The sequence below is a fragment of the Rhinichthys klamathensis genome, unplaced genomic scaffold, assembly GCF_029890125.1.
Source record: "Rhinichthys klamathensis goyatoka isolate OS25496 unplaced genomic scaffold, OSU_Roscu_1.1 h1tg000388l_1, whole genome shotgun sequence".
Taxonomy (NCBI): Eukaryota; Metazoa; Chordata; class Actinopteri; order Cypriniformes; family Leuciscidae; genus Rhinichthys; species Rhinichthys klamathensis.
Genome location: NW_026606892.1, coordinates 230,737 through 250,949, shown reverse-complemented (window position 1 = coordinate 250,949; position 20,213 = coordinate 230,737). Strand labels below are relative to the sequence as shown.

Sequence of the window (20,213 nt, the reverse complement as noted above, 5' to 3'; positions counted from 1 at the left end):
GTAAATGATACTCAAAAATTCCGTTCACATATGAAATTTACTTAAATTGGTCCTGTTTCCTTTACACATCACATCTCTCTTATTTAATCTCATCTCATCTTTTGGACATGGCAGGACATGGCACAAGAACTAAAGCTCTTTGAGAATAACACTGAAGATTTATTCTATCTTCTTCCAGCCTCTGATCTGCTGCTGAACAGGAAGGAGAGAAGAAGGCACAGCTTGAACAGGAACTTTGTGGGTGATTACCTGGGTATGGATGACCGGCCTGAGCTCAGGCAGTTTGTGGGCAAGAGGGAGAAGATTGATTTTGCAGACAAAGTCAATAAATTTGACAGGCGGTTTAAGGTGAGCATACCAAATTTAGCTACCCGAGTATCAGTGACTATTTTTAGCACATGACGTGTAGCATTTATATGTATGTATGGGTGTTTTTATCTGTTCAGAGCATCAAGAGAGACCTGATCCTCACCCCTAGATCTGTCTACCTGATTGGAAGAGAAAAGGTGAAGCAAGGGGCAGAGAAAGGGCTTGTGAAAGAGGTCCTGAAGCGCAAAGTTGACGTAGAGAAGATTTTGGCTGTTTCTTTCAGGTACGTCACCACACAAACTCAGTCAGTTCAATTAATGTAATGGCAAGCTACAACCAACCTTAGCACTCGAGGGAATCTGACACACACACAAGAATTGTATTTTATTCAGCCACAAGGAGCCAAAAGAGCTGCAGCTTCCCTCCCATAATGCCTTGGATAACCATCTGCTGAATTATAGGCGTAGAGACATCAAAGGTCCAGTTTAAATGTTAGAGCCTTCGTCTGCCCTGCGTTACTTAACACATGTTGAATCGAGAGGGTCTGGATATACAAAGCTTCAGTCTTTTAAAAAACATTTATAGTTTTTTTTAGTGTTCCCTGGAAATGATCAAACATTCAGAACTCTCTCAAAGAAACCTAAAGATCTTACAAATAAGGGCCAAGAAAGCGGTACCAGCAGCACCCCACAACCTTACATACTTTGCTTTTGTGAGTGGGGGGTTGTCAATAATGTGAACCAGGTGTTGCTTGGAAGGGAGAGTATACCTTGTAAAAAACTCATTAGAAAAGACTTAAGTTTATTGGGTGAAGCAGGGCATCTCTGCATGTGTCCCAGACACGAAAACTCCCAACAGCCCCCGTACCACTTGCGTTTTTTGTGACCCGACAACCTTTGTGTCTTTGGAAACCCCTAAAAGTGCCTCCCTCAACACGTGTTACCTGAACTGAAAGGCTGTGCTCATGTTGAATGATCGAACAAATGTGGATATTTCAGGTCTTGAAAAGACATTTGTCTCTCCTACAGCACAATGCAGGATGACTTCATGATCCTGCACGAGGACGAGTATGACAGCCTGCTGGAGTGTGTATTCAAGACTGAGTTCATCAGTTTACTGGCACGCAGATACGAAGAGAGAACGCAAAAGAAACTACCTCTCAAATTTAGCACCACGTAAGTTGAAATATCTTTCACATGGCATAGCAAAGGCATGACTTTTTAATGAATACAAATTAAACAGAATAATACAAGATACATTTTTTTAGTATCTGTATTTAAGTGTCCATATACTGTTTTGATTTTGAACAGTATGTCTGTTGTTTTTATAATTTATTTTATAATTTCATTTAATTTATTTGATCAACATTTGGTAAAAAATTTGGGGTCAGTAAGATTTGTTTTTATGTTTCTGAAAAAAGCCTCTTACGCTCACCAAGACTATTATTATTTGATCAAAAATACTGTAAAAACATTAATAATGTGAAATATTATTACAATTTAAAATATATATTTTTTATTTTTAAATGTAATTTATTCCTGTGATAGCAATGATTTTTTCAGAAATCATTCTAATTCTGATTTGGTGCTCAAGAAAAATGTATTATTATTATTATTATCATCAATGTTTTTGTGAAACATTTTATACTTTTTGTTTGTGATTATTTGATGAATAGAAAGTTCAAAAGAACAGCATTTATTTGAAACAGAAATCTTTTGCAACATTATAGAATCACTTTTGTCTTTGACACTTTTTTTGTCACTTTAATGCAATTTAATGCATCCTTAATCCATTTCTTGCTAAATATCTTACTGTCCTCAAACTTTTGAATGGTAATGTACATACCTAACAAATTTCTTTTTGTGAAATTATTTGTTATTATGTTTCAGTTGTCTTTATATTTTATTATATTGTTATATTTTCAAATAAATATTTTTTATATATATTTTTTTTAATAAATGGCAATTGCTTTTTATGATCTAATGCATGCAATGACATTCAAGCTTTTTATCCAGTTATGTTTTGCGGCCACTGTATGTTAATGATTGACCGTGATTTGGACCCGCAGGCTAGAAATGAAACTAAAGAAAGATGGATGGGGACCCTGGAATGCTGGAGGATCCAGACAGGTGCAGTTCATCCAAGGTCAAGGGGACGTAGCAGTGCTGCGACCCTCAAACAAAATGCTGCAGGTCAGCATTGGACCGGGTTTGTCCAAAAACTCACGTGAGTGCTGATGACTCGTATTGTGTTTTATTCACAATATCATTTAATATAATGTTATTTGTTATCCATGCAAGATCTCATACACACAAATTCAACCCTCATTCAGGTCCTACTAAGCAGGGCGTCACTCAAAGCCGCCCCAACACATCCAGGACACACCACCACACCCCAACACGAGTCGCACCTGGCCCTCCAGGTACGTTTTCCCATTCAACTAGTACTATTATCAACTATCCTAATCTTCCATTTGTTTTTGTCAGTAAGCATGTGTGTTTCCCGGCAGTTGCTCACCAAAATGGAGGGCTGAAGAATGCAAATCACACTGCCAATCAGAGGAACTCGCAACATCACAGCAATCAGAGGCCGACATCAGGAAACACGGCCCGTCCGTTCCTGCCTACTAATGTCAGTCAGCTCAAGGACAGAGGCAGCAGACAGGCACCCCAGCAACCCAACATGGATTTCCTCAAAGTACCAGACCAAGGGGCTGCAGGGTGAGAGGACACAGTACACACATTTCAAAATATATGGCTAACAACTATCTCATTACTGAAGATGGTTAACATTTATCTAATTGTTAGATGCATAGCTGAAGCTCATCTACCAGACATTATCCATGCAAACAAAATAGTGAGCTATGTTTGAATGTAACATGCATGTATCTCTTTACCGTAGCAGAAATCATCAACCATCTGGCAATGGAGGAATGTGAGTCTGAGCATGTGTGTAGTTTCTGTTAGGTGGCAGTGGTTGTGGTTCATTTGACTAGTGATAGATCAACACAAGAGATGCCCAACTTCAAATCCACCCTTGCATTCTTTCTCATTCTTGTTTTGGATTTCTGGTTCCTTACATTAAACTATCACATTTTATTGATTAAAATTTCATTTACAATACTGTTCAAAAGTTTGGAATTGGTAAGACTTCGGTAAGAAGTCACTTATGTTAACCAAGGCTGCCTTTATTTGATCAAAAATGCAGTACAAATAGTAATATTGTGAAATATTACTACACTTTTCTGTTTTAATATGTTTTAAAAAGTATTTAATTTCTGCAATGGCAAAGCTGAAGCTTCAGTGTCACATGAGCCTTCACAGATCATTCTAATATGCTGGTTTGGTGCTCAAAAAACATTGCTTATTATTATTAATGCTGAAATAAGTTAAGTTAAATTTTTTGGTGGAAATCCTGAGAAAAGAACAGGATATTTGAAATATAATTTCTTTGTAACATTACAGTCTTTACTGTAACTTTTGATCAATTTAATGCATCCTTTCTGAATAAAATAATTAATTTGTTATTTAAAAGTATTAACGCTAATTCACACCACACAAACAAACACCAACAAACAAGTTGGCCATTGGATTTAGAATTTTATGAAAAATAAACTGTCATGTTCACACTGCCCCTACAGACACCAACAAACGCTGATTGAACACGTTCAGTCGGGTGAAAACAAACCCCGACCAACCCCGACAGGGAAACGCACTGATCCGACAAAACCCAAGCATTTATCTGTGTGGTGTGAATTGTCCTTTACATCTGACAGACCCCAAACTTTTGAACAATAGTGCGTTACCGAATGGAGATCAGATTGTGAATAGCTAGTCATATGAAAGAGGATTTTCTTTCTTCTTTAACTTCAGCAAGGTTAAGGACTCTGGATTGGGCATTTTCTAAAAATTTCTCGGTTGTAGTCATGATGAGGGTCGACTCAGACACATCATGAAGACTGAAGGGCTAACAAATGGCCCTTCGTTGTAACAACTGAAAAAAAAAATCTTCTGAGGTGGAGGATCAACTGAATGAAGTCTATTTGGGAAATGTAGACTAGTTCAGACTGACAGTGCCACAATGGATAAATGTGAATCTGTCGCCACCTAGTAGGGAACACATGAACTAACACCACAAAATCAGACAGCTAACCCTCTCACAGCAGCTATCTGGTACTTCAAGATCCTAGTTGACTTCACACTTACCTTCACTTGTAGAAGCATGTTCCCATGGTTGCTGCAATGTTAGAAACGTCACCTGCAATTCCATCAGTTAATGTCGACTGTGTTTTTTTCCAAGGGCCCACAGACAGTCCACCAACAGGCCTTCTCCAGGAGGTGGTCGGCCCAAACCGGCCCCCAAGCCGAAGCCCCAAGTGCCTCAATGTAAAGCCCTTTATGCATACGACGCCCAAGACACAGATGAGCTCAGTTTCAATGCAGATGACATCATTGACATCATTAAGGAAGGTGAGAGCGTGCAAAATGCTTATTTATGAAAATGAAATTCTTAATGTTTCGTGAATCCAGTCCCTGTTTGTAAAGGTTTCATGAATATTGCTGGCATTTTACATATAGGGCCTTTCTGAATCTTTTTTTAAAGATACGTTGTGGGTCTTGTTTTTTTAGTGGCAAAATGTTGTCATTTTGATATTTATGCTTTATTTATTTGTCTAGACGCCTCTGGGTGGTGGACAGGGAGACTGAGAGGTAAACAAGGTCTTTTCCCAAACAACTATGTGACAAAGATCTAACCTCTTCTGCTGTTGATGAGGCGACCAGAACCTCAGCAAACTTGTTCCAAGAAGGATAAGGACAAAGAAAGGAGGGGAAATGGAGATAATGAAGGAACGAGCGAGGTGTGCTGCTGTGGCTGAACTCCTCATAAGCTTTGCGTTGTGTTGCCACGGACATTTGAGGCCATGCGGGCAGACGCCGACCGGACATGAAAGTTTTCTCCAGGGCGCTGAATACTGAGCTCTCCCTGTGAGCACTGATCAAAACTATTTATTGTATTTATATTACAGCATTCTACAGTTTATTTCTGATGTGGTTTGTTCATCTTTCATTGATATTTAAGGTGATCTTAATTCACTTAGAGATGAAGTAGCCATTTTATGTGGGAACAGGCTTTTTTATTTTGCTTTTGAAATGGATAGATTTTATATGTAAATTAAGGGGCTTGGCTTTAGAGTCACCTGCTGTTTGTGATTTATATATTTTTTTTCCAATCTCTTGAAGTCATGTCCGAATCAATGGTTTTAGTGGGAAATGTTTTGCTGCTAAGGAACGTTTTACCATGTTATTGCCTTTCATATTGTAGTTAAGAGAAACCCAAATGTTTAAACTGCACTACAGCTCTTGAAAACCATGGATTGTACTATGCTTTTGATGTTACGTTCATAATCTTATAACAATGCTGAATGTATCATTGTTCAAAAGATTCCAACAGTTTAAATTTAAACTGCAGTGGGATTTCCATGCATTATTTGGAAAACCCACACTCACCACATATGTCACTGTATAGATACGAAGCACTTTATGAGGACAATATCATATAAATGTACTGGTCAGGTCATCGACACCAATCGTCAAGGTGCTAGCCAGTGAAGAGATGAATCAGGGGCTGGATCTACTAAAATTTCTTAAAGGGATAGTTTGCCCAAAAATGAAAATTGTGTCATCTTTTACTCACCTTCAAGTTGTTCCAAACCTGTATGAATACATTTTTTGCTGAACACAAAATATGTTTTGAAGAATGTCAGTAACCATTGACTTCCATAGTATGTTTTTCCATACTATGGAAGTCGACTTCTCAAGATAAATTCTTAGATGTAAGAATGTACCCAAGATCAGTTCCCATATATTTTACTGAGAACATTTGTTTTTTTCTTAAGAATAAAGTGACAGATATTGGTGTTTGGTGTCTGTGTACTATCCTACTGATGCAACAAATACATTGGTAAATCTTTTTTACATTACATTCAGTAATTAGTTCAGACAAATCATTAGAAATGTTATTTCCATCTGAAACTTTATTTGCAGCATTTGTAGGATTTACATTGACAAACATTTTCAAGGACGAGAGTTCTGTTTAACAAAAGTATTTGGGAGATATACAATATAAAACTTTTGAAAAATGGGAGAAAAAGGATAATGTTTCATGAATACTATACAGCCCATGTAAATTGAAATGTAAAATGGAAGCAAATATTTAATTCTATTTTAGAGACACATTGTGGGCGAGTTCAATGGAACGATTAAGCAAGAGGCATAATTGATTTAATAAATGCCCACTGGATCAAAGACAATAGGTTTTGATCACTAACTGCATAACCCACAATTTTGTGCAGCACATCTGGAGCCAAACATTTTCACTAGCAAATGTACTTGGTACCAAGATTAATGGGACAACTGAAAACACACAACATTGTGTAGCTTAGTGTAATAGATCAACACCTCACCTAAATATTTCATGGCACAAATTTGTAAAATAGAATTATTCATGAATAAAAGATATTGCACAAGTGCAATATTCCTGACAGCAGTTGCATCATTTGCGTTTTGAGTCCGAACACATTCAACTTCAAGATTAACCTTTACCCCAATCCTATGACAGCATTAACAAGTCAGAAAATGGCATTAAATCTTTGGATTTTAATGATTTCAGCACCAATTTGCCCACTAAGAGGTAAAGCAAATATAGCTACAAACAGTTCATAAACTAAAACTCAATTTAAAAAAAAAAAAAAAAAAAAAAAAAAAAAAAGTAAAAAGTATAAACATTTATTAATACAGACAATCCAAAAGTATGTACATCGGTTTAAAAAGCAGCAGTCCATCTCTCAAAATGGCTGACACAAAATAAAGTGCAAGTGTTAGCGTTCATTCCCACATAAAAATCCTCAGGAGCTGGACAGCAGAGGAGCAGCCAGATCCTTCACAAGTGACGACTTCAACTGAGGAAGGAGGCTGATCTTCATGAGCCTACTGCTGGAGTATTTCTTTTTCACAGTCTGTAAGAGATGGACAACATCAGCCTAGAATTCAGTACGAGTAAACCCATGCTTTCGGACCTTTTTTGCAAGTCGCTTTGAATCAGAATCGGCCAAATGCATAAGTGTAAATGTAACATCTAATAGAAAAGTGCTTACCACATGCTTTGAGAGTCCTTCATTGACTGTAACCACATTTTTGGCAATATGCTGCATGATAGGCTTCAGGTGGGCCTCATCATAGGTGGAGTAGTGTTGTTGGGTTGGTGACTGGAGCAGCAGGGGAAAAGAAAATAATTTATAAAAGTGTGTGGGGGTGTGTATGGCAGAGAAGGAAAAAAGAAAAGGATTACCCATTTTTGGCCATCAAGCACAAGTTGAGAGAGGCACAGAGCAGCAGCTGCAGTCTCAGAAGGCTTATAGTGGACCATGTCATAGTCAAGTAGTGTCAGTTCAAGGAAATATTTTGCCAGCGTATGCTTCTCAGCATCCGCCTAGAAAGCAGTTTTAAAAATGGAAAGACTTAACATCTGAAGCTTAGGGGAAAAAAAATAAATGAAAAAAACCCTGCCAAACCACAGTGATTATAAAAACCTGTACTTGCATTGCCAGCCTTTGAAGCTCTCCGCAAAAAGTGCAAGGGCAGAGGACGTCCAAGTTCAAAGTTCAGCTCGCTGAGAATCAACATCTCCATCTCTCTGATCTGGGCTTTCGTAAAGGCATCGTCAGCGATGTAGGCAAAGTCCCCAACCAGCGGCACATACATTTCCTCATATTTACAAGCAACCAGCATTGCAGTAACCCCCACTAGCTGGAGCTTCTTACGGGTCACAGGCTGAACCTGAAAGGGAAAGAAAAAGGGGTTTAACAATTCCATACTTATGTAGATTTCAGATCATAAATAACATCTGTTACAAGGTTTTAAAATCAATTTAATTAAGTCATTCAGACATTAAATTCACCAAGTCATCACCCAGAAAGTATATCAGCATTTTACAGCGAACTCAGGTACGGCATTCAAGAAAACAACTGGCTGTAAAGGTCACCTGGAGAAAGCGATCAAGGACGGCCACAGTCATGTACAAGGTTTCCTGCAGGAGCTGAAATCTTGAGTGCACCTGAATCAGCCAGTCAACCAGGAGAGCACGCATTCGTCCATTGATATCATAACCACGCATATAACGGGGACGAACCGACTGCTGAACCTGCAATGAGAGCACAGAAGATGTAGGAGGAACGAAATGTGGAAAAGAAAAGTACTGTAAACAGACAAGCCGCATGTACCTCAAGGCTTTGCAGATACGCATAGATGTCCTTTACATATTCAGGACACAGCTGAGGCATGTCAGCATCCCCCTCGTCGATGTCTTCGACTGGAAAGAGGGTGTTGGAAAAGGCTTGACACAGTTCCTCTTCCTTCATGCTCACGTCAGCTTGAGCAGAGGGGGGCAACGCTGGGGCAGGCTGAGGGACATCATGCTGTACCTGGGCACGTTTGGGTTGCACAACAGCTGGCTGGACAGTCGGTTTAACAGAAAGCAAAGGTTGAACCTTCTGAAAAGAAAAGAACAAAGAGGAATGTGTGGCATCACGCTGTTGCTCAAACGCACAAGTTGCACAGTGGTAAATAGACACGCACCTTGGTCTGAACTGGTTTGTGGGAAAAGTTGGAAAGTTCGCCAAACACGGCCCTCCTTGCTGCACCGTTTCCAGGACCGCCTTTGCCACCGATAAAAATAGGGTTGTTTGCATTGCGCTGTATGGGGAAAGGAAGTAAGAACTAAAACCATGCTCATACAAGCTATTTCAACACGACTCTTAGCTATTTAACGTTAAGCTAACAAACATGAAGCTGCTTTGACGCTAGCAAGCCTTTTATCAGACAAATACAAACGCATATTTCTGCATTTAATACTCACCAATGCGTGCATTTCCATGACGAATAGGCTTTTCGAGAGGTCTTGCTTAAATGAAATGTAAAATAAATATTAAAACAGGCCGTTTAGCTTCGCTTAATGTTCCTTGTCCAACTCAAAACAAACCGTACAGCACAAAGGCCTTCTGGTGATTCAAATACTGCTCCGTGCTGTCTGATTGGCCAGTGCCTCACGGAATACTCGACTTCGATTGGTTGAAAAGGGAAGGGACGCTTTTCAATCATCCCTCATCATCTCCGGTTTCACATTTAGCTCTGTAAAACCGTAAAACACGACGTCGACAACATTGAACTGAACTCATTTAAAAGTTGTTCGACTGATTCCCTTAGTAATTGTTAGTTGAGTAGTCATGTAGTTAGTATGGTGTTGATAATAGTGTCTGCTGCTGATCAAGGACCTTTAATTTTTAAAGACGGGGCATTTTTTAAAATGAAATATTTTGAATATAAAGCCATTGCTTGCCACTGAATAAAGCAAAACAGTGAGTTTTGGGGATTTAAACCCGCATTCTGTTGCTGTGCGAATGTGGCCTTAGAAAACTCGTGCAAAATAAAATTGTAAGACTCCATGTCTGTTTATAATGAATATAGGGTTTTCTAGTTTTTTTGAGGGGTACAAATTGTGAGTAAATGTTATTTTTTAAATCCTCTTTCAATAACTCAAAAACTTATGGAAAAGCCATTGGGTCTTTGAATTGGAGACCAAAGGTTTAGAACCTCTGTAATAAAACACAATAAAAGCAACATTCATGCTTGTCATTCGTGTAATGAGGAAGCACACCTGAAATAGGGATTCGTTCATGAACAAATCGTGTAGTAATTCAATCATTCTTGTTCATTTCCATGTTCTGACCATAGACTGTAAAACAGCTTCTATTTTTTTTTTATAGTCTATGCTTCTGACCCTATGGTTCTGAATCATGTTTCCTTCACTTAACTCCATTTTGAATAAAGTGACTGCTGTACATGAGAATAAATAATATTAAAAGAGTTTTTTATCATAGAGGTCTTGAATCAGCCTGAAGGGGTTGTATTCGCTATAACAACCGCCTCGCTCTACATTATCCCACTTATTACATGGCTACCTACCAAATAAATCAATAATTTGACACAAAATATTGATTTAAAAAGGAGTTTATTGATTTAAAGGAGTTTATCCTCCAGAGTGAACAGAACTGTGTCCATGGCAACGCTCTGTTTTTCATGGCAACGGTGTGTTATCAAGAAATAATAACACAGACCGCGGCGCATTAATACAAGTGCATAACTCATTCTAAAATGTTGACTGTTGAGTGAGTTCAGAACAAACCAAAATATTGACTTGCCGCCACCTAGCGTAACTTGATGAGGGGCTCAAAAGATTCGAGACAATACACCATATTCGGTGGGTTGATAGGATAGGTTGATAGCGGTTGATAGTAGACTATGGGATTTTTTATTTTTTACATAAAACCATTCCCCATTTTGTGGGGGTTTGTCGCCTTTGACTTTCTCAAAAACAAACAAACAAACAAACATAATCGAAATTGGTACCTCGTAGACCAATCATTAAAAACGGTAATATTGCTTTTTACCAGAGAGTTGTGATTAAGGCCAATTCTGTGTTGTGTTGTTTCTATATTTTTATATTTAAATAACGAAAACCTCATAAAAACATACAAGCTTATTTTGCACCTTCAGTTTATGTGTAACGTAACGCTGACACATTCTGCCACTAGAGAGCATGAGGCTACCAACTCCCCAATACAACACAGTATCATATTGGTCAGCATTCATAAACTGCACTAAAATATCTGTATAACGTTAGATTCAAGAGTCGGTAGTCAACCACTACGATCATTAAGAGTTATTCACAATATATTATCATTTTCGGCAAGCCTTTAGGCGATGTTGTTGTCCCGGAGAGTCGTCAAGGATGCGAGAATGTCGTAAAATGTCGAAATGCTCGCTCGCGCGCGTGTGTGTGCGTAGCAGTAGGGCTGTTCACATACACACACATAGCAGCGCTCTAATGGACGCCGCGAATAGGCAGGAATGGGGACTCGCACCCGAGGGCAAACGGGGAGGAATTCGAAACATATATGCCCGCTAAATTAAATGTTCTCTCTGTACGATTAGCTCGCCGTGACGTTAAACGTGTGATACTGTAACTCGCGTGCGTATTCTCATACATTTAAAGCGTAATCGTCGAAATATCCGTCAGTTAGCGGGGAGGCTAAAGCGCTGGGCCTCTCTCTCTATCTCCCTCCCTCTCCGGGTTTATTTGACTGTCAGTTTCACACAAGCCTCTGCTGACGTTCACTCGCTTCCCTAATACTTTTCTACTTCTGTCGACGAAAATTGTACACTGGAAAAGGGGTTAAGTCCAAGAGGGATAGTTTTCCGACGTGTAAAGAGGTAAGTGTCTCTGTTTATAGTTGTTTTAATGGTAAATTTCAATTGGTATGAGCTATTGTTTGACTAACTGGAGAGGCTAATAGCCCGCCGCTAGCAGTTTCAGTAGAGAGTGTGTTTGTCCCAGCACATCCAGGCCCAATGGGCTACTGATACACAACATTATCTGTCACTTTTTGTTTAAACGTGTCTTAGATGTCTGTTTTAGGATGTGTTTTATAATCTGTATTGCTGTCACCTGATGTGTCGAAGGAAGTGAGAACAACAACATCAACATGCCATCGGTGCCTTTATTTTTCTGTTGTTTATCAAACCCTCGTTGCCTTTGTGTTATGATTTATTGAATTGTTATTGAATCGCCGTTGTTATTTGATTGGAAATGGAGAAGCTGGTTTCATCTGGTCATTTTGAGACGGAATTGGTCAGCAGCTCGTGTTTTCTTGAACAGCCAGCTGGATCAGATTCCAGTCTTTGCATTTACAATAACGTGTTTAATGTGCCCCCCTCTGGGAGCATGACATATGTGCTGTTGACTCCCATAAAGCAGTTACATCTGAAAAGAGATTATTAATGCCACCATGGCTCAAACTACTCCTCAGTGATTTGTTCAAAGAATCTTCTCTTTCACGGTGCACTTCCATAATCTGTTTTGAAAAACAAAAGCAAAAGCAAGATGCAGTGTTACTACTTTTGCTCCCAATTGCAGTAATCTTAATATTCCATACATACATGCAAATGCTATTCCTGTCATTTGTCTTAATGGCTCATTAAAATATAATATCTGCCTCTATAAACTAAGGATTCATTTGTATGTATTAATATATAATAAAGTGTTTCTGCTTTCCAACATAAGACATCATGCTTGGTGAAAGAACTAGTGTTTTCTTTAAGACCTGTTAATGTAATCTGTGGTTGATCTCTCAATATTTACTAATGTTCTTTTCCAGCTACATTTACATTTATTCATTTAGCAGACACACTTTAATCCAAAGCGACTAACCAATGAGAACAATAGAAGCAGTTAAACTAACAATAGGACAACAATATTGCAAGTGCTATGACCCTTCCCAGTTTAATCTAACGCAGTACGAGTACTTTTATTGTATAAAGATAATAGATATAGAATAGAAGATAAAATGTTAGTATTAATGGATCAAGTGTTGCTGAAAAAGATGCGTCTTCAGCCGTTTCTTGAAAATGGCCACGGACTCTGGTTGAGTTGGCAGGTCATTCCACCAGCAGGGAACAGACCAGAAAAAGGTCAGAGAAAGCGATTTTGTGCCTCTTTGAGATGGCACCACAAGACGGCGTTCACTTAGAGTGCAAGTTTCTGGATGCACATAAGTCAGAAGTAATGAGTTTAGGTAAAAGGGAGCAGAGCCAGTGGTTGTTCTGTTGGCGAAAGTCAGTGACTTGAATTTGATGCGAGCGGCAACTGGCAACCAGTGCAATTTTGTGAGGAGAGGATTGACATGCTCTCTTCGGCTTGTTAAAGACCACTCTGGCTGCAGCATTTTGGATCAGTTGTATAGGTTTGACAGTGCAAGCTGGAAGACCAGCCAGGAGAGCTTTACAATAGTCCAGTCTGGATAGAACAAGCGCTTGGACAAGGAGTTGTGTAGCATGCTCTGATAAGAAGGGCCTGATCCTCCTAATGTTGTACAAGGAAAATCTGCATGACCGGGCAGTTCTAGCAATGTGGTCTGTGAAGTTCAATTGATCATCAATTACAACTCCAAGGTAGTGTTGCACGGTGCACCGATACTTCAAAGGTATCGCGATTCTCAGAAATTAAAAACGTCACAATTCCTAAATTTATTCGTATCGATACTTTTATGAATGACCGCGTTCCAGATTTGTAAGAGACGTATTTCATGTTGGTGTGTGCAACGCACGCTTCCAGTGCCTCCCTATGGATGTCTGTGATTTTTCTCCTCACGCACGCAGCAAAGAAGCTGCAGCTGTCATGAGACAAACACTACAGCAAGATGGCTGCATGTGCGAGCAAAAGTGATACTGTGGCCGCCGGTCAGTAGTGGAGTGGCAATCCGGAGAGTCGGGACTTTTCCCGGTGGGCCGGTAGTGTTTCGAGGCCGCGAGGGCCGGTCTGATAGTTATACATTGCAAGTTCTTAGGAACACCATCCGGCGGCCTGGTGTGTGGCCGCTGCCCGCTGGTCAAACTGTGCAGAATAGAGAGTCTCCGCAATGGCGATAGATTGAAGCGCGCGTCCGAGTGAAGATGGTGCGCGAGCCGCAAAAGACACTGTATCCATGCTGATAGCAGCGACAAAGAGCGCTCCGCTTGATTTAAAAAACAACAGATTTTAGCGCTAGATCTCTTATTTAATAGTGAAGTAAATGAATGCTCTGCTAGTTAACTAGAGATGTTTTATTTATTTTTGTATTAGGTGTACAACTTTCCCCCCAACTTTCATACATAACATTAATAATTTGCAAGCTGCTAAAATGATCTATAGGCTATATGATTATAATCAGAGCATGTGCATGTTTGTCAGTGATTTAATTATATTAGGTTATTACAGCATTTAAAGAGCACAGACCTACGCAAAGGAGGTGCATGTGAAACGCCTTGTAAGAAATACTTTTCCTTTTCAGGAAAAGTATCGAAATCGCAATTCTTGACTTGGTATCGAAACAATAATTTTGGTATCGTGACAACACTACTCCAAGGTTCCTGCCTGACCTTGATGGATGACAAACCTAGCTGAATGGAGAAGTTGTGCTGTAGTGTTGGGTTGGCCGGGAGTCCGGGACTACAAGCAACTGTTTTCGCAAGGTTTAGTTGAAGGTGGTGGTCCTTCATCCAGCCAGAAATGTCTGTCAGGTAGGCTGAGATGCGAGCAGCAACCGTCGGATCATCAGGCTGGAATGAGAGGTAGAGTTGTGTCATCAGCATAGCTGTGATAGGAAAAGCCATGTTTCAGAATCACAGATCATAGTGATGTTATGTAGATGGAGAAGAGAAGTGGTCCAAGCACTGAGCCCTGAGGCACCCCAGTAGCTAGATGTTGGGTCTTAGACAACTCACCCCTCCACCCCCCGCCCAACCAAAGCGCACACAAATAGCCGCCTCTTGTGTGTCAGAGTTTCGCAGCTTATTATACATAAACATTAAAATACACACACAGTTATGTCAAAATGTCCATCTTGGCAAATATTTGCGTCGGTTATGTGAATGTGAACAACGTGTAACAGCATATTGTCTCCGTCCAGGTGTTAGTGACAGCAGCCTTTAAAACCTGCTACTGTCTACTATTGGCTGCCTGTATTAATACTTATAATCAAACAACAAAAGAAAAGCTTTAATAAGGATAAATCTATATTTAACTTATACAGTTATGACTATGCAGAGTTATTTTATATTTGATTTATGTGGTATTTTTACTTATACTACTGTTAGACCTAACTGAAAAAAATATACAGCATTGATTGATTCATTTGTAATATCTTTATTCTACTGTATTTATTTATGCTACTGCTTTGTGTTTATCCATTCTTGTTTTATTACTGACTATTGCAACAAATTACCTCATAAAAACACAAATACATTGAGTGAGCAAACATTTTGGTGAGAATTGTAATTTCTATTTTAAAAATATGTATAAAAATAAGTTAATGTTTAAGTATTATTGTTGTTGTTTTTTTACCGTGGTATTTACTTTGGTATCGAATATCCTGTACTTTTTTTTTTGTGAACATATTTTTATTTTGTTTTACAATACATGTACAATACAGGATTTTCATAAAAAGAAAGAAAACACACCCTCCCTACCCCAACAACAAGAGAGCCATAAAGGTATATTCACACCCATTAAAAAAATATATATATATTCAAAATAATAATAAAAAAATAAATATAAATATATATATCACATTATTAGGATTACTCAAGAGTCATTCCATTCTGTTCTAGAAAATGAAGGAGTCCCAGATCCTGTAAAATATGTGCTTTTTTTGTTTAAGTCATTGCTATACAAGACAATTCTTTGATCCATCCTGTACTTTTGGTGGTATTGTGACATCCTGATTTCACGCAAAACAAAACTCAAGTGCCAAATGCTAATGGCTATTATGGCATTGCCGGTTAATACGAGCCTGCACATTTTCAGGACTCACAATCGCATTCAGCGACAGTAAAAAAAAATGGTGATGTTCATATCATAACATCGGGAAGTTTTATCACAAATTTGCCTATTACTGAACTTACAATACAATACTATCATGAAAATTTAAGGCAAAATAGAGGAGAGGTATCTTTTTATCATTAGAACTTTATTATTATTAAAATATTATTATTATTATTATCGGGAGCTACAAATTTCCCCTCATCGCATTATATACATTATATTCAACATTTATATCTGAAATGATGATCATATAATCTGAAACGACGTGAGGGTGAGTAAATGATGACAGAATTTACATTTTTGGGTGAATTATACCATACAATAAGCAGAGCCTTGGATAAAACTAACTCTATATCGTGAATCATATAATTTACATCAACAATATCTCGATATGATGTATCGTTACACCCTTATCCAGTGTGGTTCATTCATTCAGCGCAGGTTTGTAGAGAAATGCAGTTGTGAGTCCTGTCAGTTCGGTTCTAAAGTGCGATTGTCACGCTAGTAAAAAAACAAAACGCTGTATAAACGCAACCATATTAGCCATTAGCCTCTGCTCTAGAGTTCTAGTGTAGAACATGACAGGGGATTAGGGATGAACATAAACAGTCTAATTGATTACATCAACGTATCGTTCCAGCCCTAAATTATCCATATAAAACTGTCATTTACAGACAAAGCATTATGAAATCGTTTGCTGCATGCTGTTAGATCCAATACAGTTGGCTGCTTCATCTTTCTACAAAAATTTCTTTGCAAACTCTATTACGCTGTGCCTCACTGACAAAACAAAATGCTCCAAACAAACATGCATTTCTCCAACGCGATCCGGGATGCCATTAAAATAAACCAACCACTTGTTTCTTATACTGGGATCCTTTTGAAGTCTCTAAATAAACGCAAACGTGCTTAAATTGAATGCGTCCCTTAAGCGACTGAATGTCAGTGGTTTATGGTGCGATGATTATAGGGCCCTATGATTTCCGCGATCACGGAATCGCGGACGGAATTACGGAATTGGCAAATTAACGCGGAATCTAGTGTTAACGCGGAATTTCGTGGAATTTTACATATTTGGATTGAAATTCTGTTTTTGTGTGGGAGAAGACCGTATGTCTGGTGAAAATGCAGACCGGGGGACCTCCCGTCATTTCAGCTCCAATGACGGCATCAAAACAATGAAGAGCAGCTCCCACGGCTCTGCTTTCCTCGGCGAAAAAGTTAAGAAACTCGACGCTATAAGCCCTCAGTACCGAGCCGAGCAGTTCGCACGTGACTTTTATGCAGTGTTTCCCACACATAGACTAATTCGCGGCCACAAAATCAACTCCGGCCGCCACATATTGCGTTTCGTTTATTTTTCATACGCTATTTAAATCACGCATCGTATTCTTTCCGTTGTATTTCCTTTCCCCGCTCTCCCTCCATCTCTCTCACTCACGCGTCTCTCTCACATACACACACACACACAAACACACCGCGTCTGCGCCTGACTGGACAAAAGCGAAGCAAACTCCGCGAGCGACACTGGGCGAGAGAGAGACAGAGTATGACTTTTATTTAAACTTTAAACTAATATAATTTATTTTACTGGACAGTTTAAAGCTCATAACCATATTTTGTTGTTACTTGAAGAGTTTAGTGTCATGTTGCATCATGCAGTATTTGTCCTGAAAAGGCTACTGAGTAAATGTCTATAATTTAAGGTCATTCCTATTTTATTTGTATACATTTTAACCATTAACTTTAAAAGCACACTCTTTTTATGACTAAAATAACAGTAAAGGGTAAAAAAAAATGAATTCCCAAAAATTAAAATGGAAAAAACGGAATTTGGGAAAAAATAAAACGGATTTCATAGGGCCCTATGATTAGGGTTGGGAATCGTAAGAAATTGTCCAATTCTAGTCAACGCCGCCGCTGCACACGGGAATTGTCACAGATCGCTCGAATAATAGCTTGACTCTGGCGCAAGTAGGCAGTTATAGCGTTGTAAAATGCAGAATTCACTTGTACAACAGCTGCTAGCAAAGATATACGCCATGACTGATGACACCCAATCATAGAGCCGAGCGTGAGCCTCTACTACTTCATCGTTTCTAAAGTTCTCCGTTTTGACCCGTCTACACTAAAACGCCCTCCGGAGATTCAAAACGAAAAACGGGTCGGCAGCGTTTCTAAACTTCTCCGTTTTTGCCGTTTTAGTGTGGACGGGAGGTGCAAACGTAGCAAAAGGTCTCCGTTTTTAAACGAAAACGCAGTAGTGTGGACGGGGCCTAAGTTTCATATACTTATATTGGCAACTGCTCTCTCTGGGTCAACGACAGCGCAAATAGATTTGAATGTTCCGGTGTGAAGTTTTTGTCATTTAGGAATAAAATCGCGTGGGTGTTTGAATCGAGATCGAGATCTTTTAAAGATTAATCGTGCAGCTCTACTGTCTTTATACTCTCTCTCTCTTTTCAGTGCATTCTTTACTATTTTAATATGAGGTGAGACGTCGCTATTAAAGTATAAGCTCCCAGCACTTCGCCCACACATCGCACCAAAACCGTTTTCGGAACCAAAATTTCGCACGGTTCTGGTATTTTTCAAAATCACTAACGGTTCTGGATAAGAACCGATTTTCGGTTCCCAACCCTAGCGATGATGTAAAACTATTCATCCATGTCTTGCTCTGGGTCATATGCAAATGCATTTACCAGTGTGACATCACAAATTCCGCAATATCTAAACAAGCTGTTTTTTGGAGCTTGATTAAATAAATGTTTGACGTCTTATACAGAAATGAACAACGAATCCTCTGTTTTTATATTTGTTGTTGTCTAAGATTTTATGTATTTTACTATATTTCATTATATTTTAGTTATGTTCCATTACAGTATCTAGGTATAGGGTTGTGCCACTGCAGATTAGTGTATTCAAAATTAATCTTTTTAGTTGAATGTGTTGCTAAAAAAATACAGTTAGCATAAACACCCCCAATTCATACTTGAAAAAGCAGAACATCAATGTCTTCGGTGACGGTACCATAGACAACTGCATAATATAATATCTGATGATAATTTATATATTATGTATAATATTTATATATTACTATTAATTGCGTATTGACTACAAAAACCTTCTTTCACCTTAACAGTCAGTTACTGTCTTTTTGTGCCTTTGAACCTTGATTTGTGTGGTGTATTTGTAGTGATATTTACAGTTATTCTCTTACGTTTGGGCTGTGTGTCATGCTATTGCTAATGGCGGAGCTTCTCAACATAGATATACACAGCGATCCCTGGGGAAGGAATTAAAACAGCCCCCTAAAATCCCCTATCTTCTGAAATCTGTATCCACCTTGGCGTCAAGAGGCACTGCCACAATATGGGGCCCTCTGGGGCCGCTTCATATGGAGGTGCTGTGGTGCACTTTGTTGCATGGCACAGCGGTACATCACAGGTTGACAGGATCAGCCTCAGAGGAGCCTGGGAGAGCAGTCTAGCTCAGGGACAACGGTGAACACAGTTTGAGCTCTTATTTCTTGATGGAGTGAAGAGTGAAAATTGTGCTAAGAAACGTAATAAATAATAATTTAATAAATCAGTTTAGTCATGCGATAGAAGCCCTACTTTTTATGTGGTGCAAGTCTGGGTTCCTCATCTTGTTTTATCTGAGTCTTGCAGTAACAATAATATTTACAGCAGGGATACATTTTAAAACCATTTTTTTGTGTTTTCTGATTATAAATAAAAATGTTTCTCAATGTTCCCCCTTTTTTATTATAAATTCACAGCTTTATAGGCATATGTTTTCTGAGGTTATAGACTATGGGTCTATGGGTTGTGAGAGGGTTTCTCTTGGTTTGCTTTTGTGAAACTGGATATTGCTCAATGTCAGTGGGTCATAATAAAAGTTAGTGGTCTTGATAGCATAACAATATTACTATAGTTACAGTAAAACATTTTGACTGGAGTTACTGGGCACTTGACTTCGTTTACTTTTATGAAAGACATTTTGTAGGGGATTTGTTCTTTTGAAATCTTTTTGGTTTTCACCTTTCTGATACAACAACAGTTTCTAATTTATATTAAACTGTAAACTGTTATGTTAAACTGCTTTCAGTGAGTTTGGGGCAAAATCTAGATGTTTCTTGAGCACCAAATCAGCATATTAATGATTTCTGAGGGAACATGTGACACTGAAGACATGAGTAATGATGCGGATTTCAGAGATAAATTACATTTTAAAATAGAAAACGGTTACTTATTTTACATAGTAATAATATTTCACAATATTACTGTTCTTGCTGTATTTTTATCAAATAAATGCAGCCTAAACTGCAAACGTTTTAATGGTAGTGTATACAGACCATTATTTATATATTCATTTATGATACCAATAATAACACAATGGTGTTAGTATTTCTACGATGTATCGAGATG

At 38.6% G+C, this 20,213-nt stretch overlaps 3 protein-coding genes across 6 annotated transcripts in view; 2 read left to right on the top strand and 1 right to left on the bottom strand.

Annotated features, from left to right (window-relative positions):
• The first annotated feature begins 117 nt into the window (after nucleotides 1-117).
• myo1ea (myosin IEa) lies at nucleotides 118-5,962 on the top strand. Its single transcript, XM_056234112.1, has 9 exons — nucleotides 118-348; nucleotides 447-592; nucleotides 1,338-1,484; nucleotides 2,378-2,535; nucleotides 2,642-2,731; nucleotides 2,819-3,029; nucleotides 3,211-3,243; nucleotides 4,609-4,778; nucleotides 4,986-5,962. The coding sequence occupies exons 1-9, from the start codon at nucleotides 118-120 to the stop codon at nucleotides 5,060-5,062; spliced, it is 1,263 nt and encodes a 420-aa protein (XP_056090087.1). The 3' UTR covers nucleotides 5,063-5,962.
• Nucleotides 5,963-7,078: 1,116 nt separating this feature from the next.
• On the bottom strand, nucleotides 7,079-9,339 carry ccnb2 (cyclin B2). The gene is made up of 8 exons (XM_056234111.1): nucleotides 9,223-9,339; nucleotides 8,943-9,059; nucleotides 8,588-8,857; nucleotides 8,350-8,508; nucleotides 7,908-8,144; nucleotides 7,657-7,797; nucleotides 7,463-7,573; nucleotides 7,079-7,324 (listed from the first exon to the last, which is right to left on the bottom strand). Exons 1-8 carry the CDS (start codon nucleotides 9,238-9,240, stop codon nucleotides 7,214-7,216), a joined length of 1,164 nt encoding a protein of 387 aa, XP_056090086.1. The 5' UTR covers nucleotides 9,241-9,339; the 3' UTR covers nucleotides 7,079-7,213.
• A 1,879-nt stretch (nucleotides 9,340-11,218) lies between these two features.
• rnf111 (ring finger protein 111) overlaps nucleotides 11,219-20,213 on the top strand; it is a 62,751-nt gene continuing 53,756 nt past the window's right edge. For all 4 annotated transcript variants that reach the window (XM_056234117.1, XM_056234115.1, XM_056234116.1 and 1 more), the window contains exon 1: nucleotides 11,219-11,636. The gene's annotated coding sequence lies outside the window, so the exon portion shown is untranslated. The remainder of the gene's footprint in view (nucleotides 11,637-20,213) is intronic.